Raw genomic sequence first — 5,035 nt, 5'->3', positions numbered from 1 at the left:
CCGCAGGGGCTGGCGGGGCCGGGCTGGAGCAGCCCCCTGCCACCCCCTTTCCCATGCATGCTCCTGCTTTTACCGGGGTCTCCCTTGTCCCCGCGGCAGCCCCAGGGCGGCAGGGCTGTCCTGCCTGAGAGCGATTCCCCTGGGAAAATCACCCTCCACCACGTCCCACCCAGCTTCCAGCACGAGGCTTGAGCAGGACGGAAAAGCAGAGGTGAAGCAGAGCGTCCCACAGCCACGCTCACGCACCACCGACTCCCAGGCAGCTCTAGTCTTCTGGTTTTTTTAATTTGCCTCACAAGGTAGAGTACATCCAGGGAATGTGCAATGTACAAGGAAAGTGCTGAGCAGGCGAGCGTGAAGGGAGGTGGGGGTGCCCCACGGGGCCCGGGACTCGTAGCTAGCAGGCGGCACGCTCAGTTGGAGGGTGCATCAGGGGTGACAAAGGTGCCCTTCTGGTCCCACTGCATGTCCCGGATGCGGCGGATGGACTGGATCTGGGGCTGGAAGGCAGACCACTCGTTCCAGTGTCGGAAGTCTCCGGTCTCAAAGAGGTACTGGTAGCCTCTGTAGCCAGGGTACTGGTACCCGACCCAGCTGCAGGGAAAGCAAACAGAGGGCACCTGAGCGGGGTCGGTCGCTACAGGCAGCAGTGACATGGCCGGCACGCTCTTAGGAAGAGGGCAGAGCCCCCTGCCTCCCGTGCGCTGGGTGCGACCCCCTGGGTGATGGGCTACACCACCGAAAACAGCCGTGCGGTGCTTTCTGGCTGCCCAAGAGCCCCGTGCGGGTGCTCAGGATCAGCTGGCAGCAAGCCGGGGCGCGGGGGAGGACGGGGAGCCTGGCAGGAGGCAGCCGCCGCCATGGCCCGGCTTACGTTCCACTGGGCACCCGCACACTGCCCACACGGTCGCAGAAGCCGTAAGCCCAGAGGCTGGGCACGTCGTCCTCCTGGATTTCCATCTTGTTGCCCTTGAAGTCAGCAGACTCGTACAGGGAGATTTTGTGGTCCTCAGCCTCCTGGGGAAGAGAGGGAAGGCACTGGGTCATGCAGCCATAAGCCCTGGAGCTTGCTGCAGTGAGGCATCGAGCAGCGCAGATCCGGCCCTGACCAGACCCCGCTGGGTGCTTTCTGCTCCTGGACCACTCACCATTTTGATGGGACGCATGGACATGAAGCAGTCGCTCCGGTAGCTGCTAGACCAGGTGTCCCAGCGAGGGTACTCGCCCTTCTCCAGGATGAACATCTCCCCGCGCATGTTGGCTTGCTCATAGGCCACCCAGCTGGGGAGAGGGGTAGGACAAGACAGCGGGTCAGATGCCACCCAGCAGCTCCTCTCCTGCTCTGCCAGCCTGCGGGGTGCCGGAACCAGGCTCCCAGCACCCAAAAAGGCTGTGAGTGTCAGGACTGGCCCCACCATCCTGCTCCCACCTTTCCCAGAGCACAGGCACTACAGCATGCACAGAGCTGGCAGCTGCCATCAAGCAGTGAGCCCGCAGGCTCCCAGCTGAGTGCTTGCTGGTGCACGTATCCAAGGCCGGCAGCAGACACCAGCGTGCTCGCACTGCTCCCCTTCCTCAGCCTGGGGAGCGGTGGGACCCCGAGGCAGCTGGCGAGCCCTGCACGCTGTGCCCCAGAGACTCGTCCTTGTGTTATCTCAGGATTTTGTTTTCCCTCTTGCACCACTGAGCCCGGGCCAGGGCTGCCCAGGCTGTCTAATCCCAGCACGCTTGCATGCTTCACTGCACCAGCTTCCGCCAGCTCTGGTATTCATCCCATTACCAGGGTACGGTTGCTCAGGGCTTATTCAGCTGTAATGTCATCTCTTTAGCAATGCCACAAGGTGCTGCTGTGCTGTGAATGTCACAGGCTCAGGGATCCAAAAGCCCTCGATGTCAGAACAGCCCTGCATTTGCTGCTTCCCGTTTCCCTGCAAAACGGGGCTATTTCTGCAGGTGCCAACAGGTATTTTTCTAATGGCAGGAGACATGTTTGAGTACCACAGGCAGTGTGACCTTACACTGACTTCTAAGGCTGAGCTTGGTTGATTTTGCTTTTGTCTTTCCCGAAGTAAATTTTTGGGCACAGAGTCTCACCAGTGACTCTGAAGAAGACTCTGAGGATTTAGGATGCCAATGACACTTAAATACTCTGTCCTCCAAGTTCCACCCTGTCTATATCTAGTGCAGCTTCCCATGTGTCACACCCGGGCTCTTTTGGGGCTGCTCCATCCCCCTTTCATTTCAAGAAGAGTTGGATTTTCTGAGTTCCTAATAAAAAAATTGTCATCGGTGCTACATGGTGTCATTCAAGGTGACCACAGGTCACCTTGCCCAGTCCCTCAAGGCTGCCATCAAGGCAAGCCGTGTCCCGTGCATCCTCCCCGCAGCACTGCCAGCCCCCCCCAGGTTTTCCCACTGCTGCCAGGCTGCCTTCCCGGGCATGGCATTTCCAGCCAGGCACGGCCGCAGTGAGATGCTCTTTCAACACGAACATCATCTGTCTGTGCAGTTATCATCTAGTTTGGCGATCATTTTTGTCCCTGCCTGCATCGATTGTTCCCATGGCTTTCGGACCTTCCCAGCCCCTTTATCACTGCTCGGCTGCCTGCCTGCCCTCCCCTGCCCGCTCCAGCCTTGTCTCTGCGGTGGCCCTGGCCACCAACCCCGTACAAGGCACCCGCCTCATTTCACCTTGGCTCCTCCAAAATCTACAGGTCTCTTGCATTTCATGAACGGCTTCAGGTAGCAGATCTGATTGGACACCTTTCCTCAGCCTTCGGCTTTGCCTCTAGTGCCCTTTGCTTTACAAATGGCCCTGGCACCCTTCCCACCTGCCCAGGCTGTCCTGCCCTCCTCGAAGGAGACCCAGGGTCCCCAGCTCTGCTCCTGCGCTGGCCCTGCTCCGCTCTCTGCCTGGGCTGCAGAGAAATGCCCTGCACGTCACGCAGCGCCCGGGGCTGCTCCCCAGGACCGCGGCCCCAACTCCCTGGGGCATCCCCAGGGACACGGTCCCCTCCGTGCCTGGGGTCACTTACGGTCCAGAAGTGACGATGACGCTGCGCACCCGGTCGAAGCCGCGGTCCCCCAGGTTCAGGCACTCAGTGGTGAATTCCATCCGCCTGCCCTGGAAGTTCTCCTGCTCAAAGATGACGATCTGAGGGCAGAGGGAAAGGGTCAGATGGGGACAGGCATGCTTGAGGAGGGCAGGGCGGTGCTGCTTGTCCCTGCATGGACCTTGCGTGCACAAGCCCACCGCCCCATGTGTCCCCCTCGGCTCTCCAAGGCTTCCTGCAGCTTTTCAGGTCTGGTGCTCAGGCAAGTTGAACTGGGCTCTGTGCATGAGCAGTCCCCATCCCAACACGGGCTGAGCACAGGAAGATCCCCTCCTGACAGCCATCCCTGCTCTGAGACGGCCTCCTCCTGCCCCCAGTTTTGCTGCTGCAAATCCATGTCTCCCTTTGCCGGCGCGCACACTGGGCCCCAGCTGGGCTGGGAAGGAGCTGCTTTTCCAGGAGCTGCATCCACGCCGTGGCCTTCACTGCCTGGCATGTGCAGAAGTGTCACCAGAGCCCTCACATCACTTGCCCCTTGTTCCCAGCCCCACTGCAGCACCTCGATGGCACGCTGCCCTAGCATCACTGCGGTGTTTTGTTGCTGGCCCTGTCACCCGCAGCCTCCTCCTGCACCCCCCCGCAGCACCACAGGACCCCCACACGCAGAGGGGGACTAGAGGCATCAGGTGGCAGCACCCAGCCCTGATGCCATGACCCGGGGGAGAGCATTTTGAAAGCCTGTGGTCCCCAATGAGCTGTCCCAGCCAAGGGGGCATCCTGGAGCATCCCTCCTGCAGCAGCCCTGCAAGTGGCTGCCTGAATCCTGCACCTAGAGAGCTGCTGCCCAGGAGAGACACAGCGGGGAGGGACGGCATTGTCCGTGCTCTCCTCCTGCTGACTGCCCCAGAGATGCTGCCACTGTCCCTCACCCCTGGACCGTGTCCCTGTGTGTGGGGAGCAGCAGGGCTTACCCTGAAGGCTTCTGTGGAGGGCTCCTCGCCCTTGCTGTTTGCAACAGGAGCAGGGTCGAGGGATGGAGTTGGCACTGTGGCCGCCTTCTCCTTCTCCTCTGCAGCCTGGCCGGGAGCAGCGAGTTTTGTGGTCTCAGACATCGCGGTGTTGGGCTCACGTCTGGGACAGGGCACCAGGCAGAGATGCCAGCAGCAGGTTAGAGGGGATGCATGGCCGTGGGCACCCACCACCCGTCCCAGCCCTTGCCCTGCCCCGGGAACGCTCACATTGGGATGGGGGGCTCAGCAACGGGGTGGGCGGCTGGGGCCAGGAGAGGAGCTGCCAGGAGGTTCTCCAGGCAGGCACAGGCTGTGGGGTCCTGCCTTCACCAGGAGGACCATGGGAGGTCCTGGGTGCTCACACTCTCCTTTTGTGGTCAGGAGAGCCCTGAGCGTGGTCCCACCACTGCAGGGGTGCCCAGGACAGCCCCAAACACTGATGCCCAGCCACTCCCTGCTCTCTCCAGCCGGGCTGGGGCCTGACGCTGCACCAGGTGCTGGGGCCATCCCGCACAGGGTGCACTTCGGACCCCAGCTGGGCACCGGGGCAGCGTGTGAGGGGATGGAAAGGGGAAAGCCCAGTTTGCATGAAGCCCTCCAGTGGGCATCCTGCCAGTGGCCCCACAGGTGAGTGTCACCAGCGGCTGCGGGGGGGCAGAGGGCAGTGGGATACTGAGCACCAGGGTGCTCCCAGATGTGATGGCCACAGCGGTGGTCACAGCTGAGACCCCGCGTTTCCCTCTCCCCACCTCGGGTCCGGCTGCAGCCCGGTGCCCGGGGACTTTGTCCTCTTACCTGGGCAGCTGCTGCTTCTTGTTGGAGTGAGCGGGCTTGTGTTTCGGGGCGCAGAGAGGCCCCCACTTTATAGCCTGGCAAGGGCAGACCCCCGGGCGGGCGCACAAAGGAACTGCCAGCTCATCAGTGTCTGCACGGCCGCCCAGTCATCACATCCGGCAAAGCGCTGGGCGAGCT

The 5,035-nt window shown here is 61.9% G+C and overlaps 1 protein-coding gene across 1 annotated transcript; it reads right to left on the bottom strand.

The window, feature by feature from the left end:
* Nucleotides 1-413: 413 nt before the first annotated feature.
* On the bottom strand, nucleotides 414-4,890 carry CRYBB1 (crystallin, beta B1). Its single transcript, XM_009334380.1, has 6 exons — nucleotides 4,859-4,890; nucleotides 4,025-4,184; nucleotides 3,036-3,154; nucleotides 1,149-1,281; nucleotides 875-1,017; nucleotides 414-594 (listed from the first exon to the last, which is right to left on the bottom strand). The coding sequence occupies exons 2-6, from the start codon at nucleotides 4,163-4,165 to the stop codon at nucleotides 414-416; spliced, it is 717 nt and encodes a 238-aa protein (XP_009332655.1). The 5' UTR covers nucleotides 4,166-4,184; nucleotides 4,859-4,890.
* Nucleotides 4,891-5,035: the final 145 nt, after the last annotated feature.

This window comes from Pygoscelis adeliae, unplaced genomic scaffold (genome assembly GCF_000699105.1).
Source record: "Pygoscelis adeliae isolate BGI_AS28 unplaced genomic scaffold, ASM69910v1 Scaffold262, whole genome shotgun sequence".
Lineage (NCBI taxonomy): Eukaryota > Metazoa > Chordata > Aves > Sphenisciformes > Spheniscidae > Pygoscelis > Pygoscelis adeliae.
Note: the sequence above shows the minus strand (reverse complement) of the source record. Positions and strands in the feature narration are given on the sequence as shown.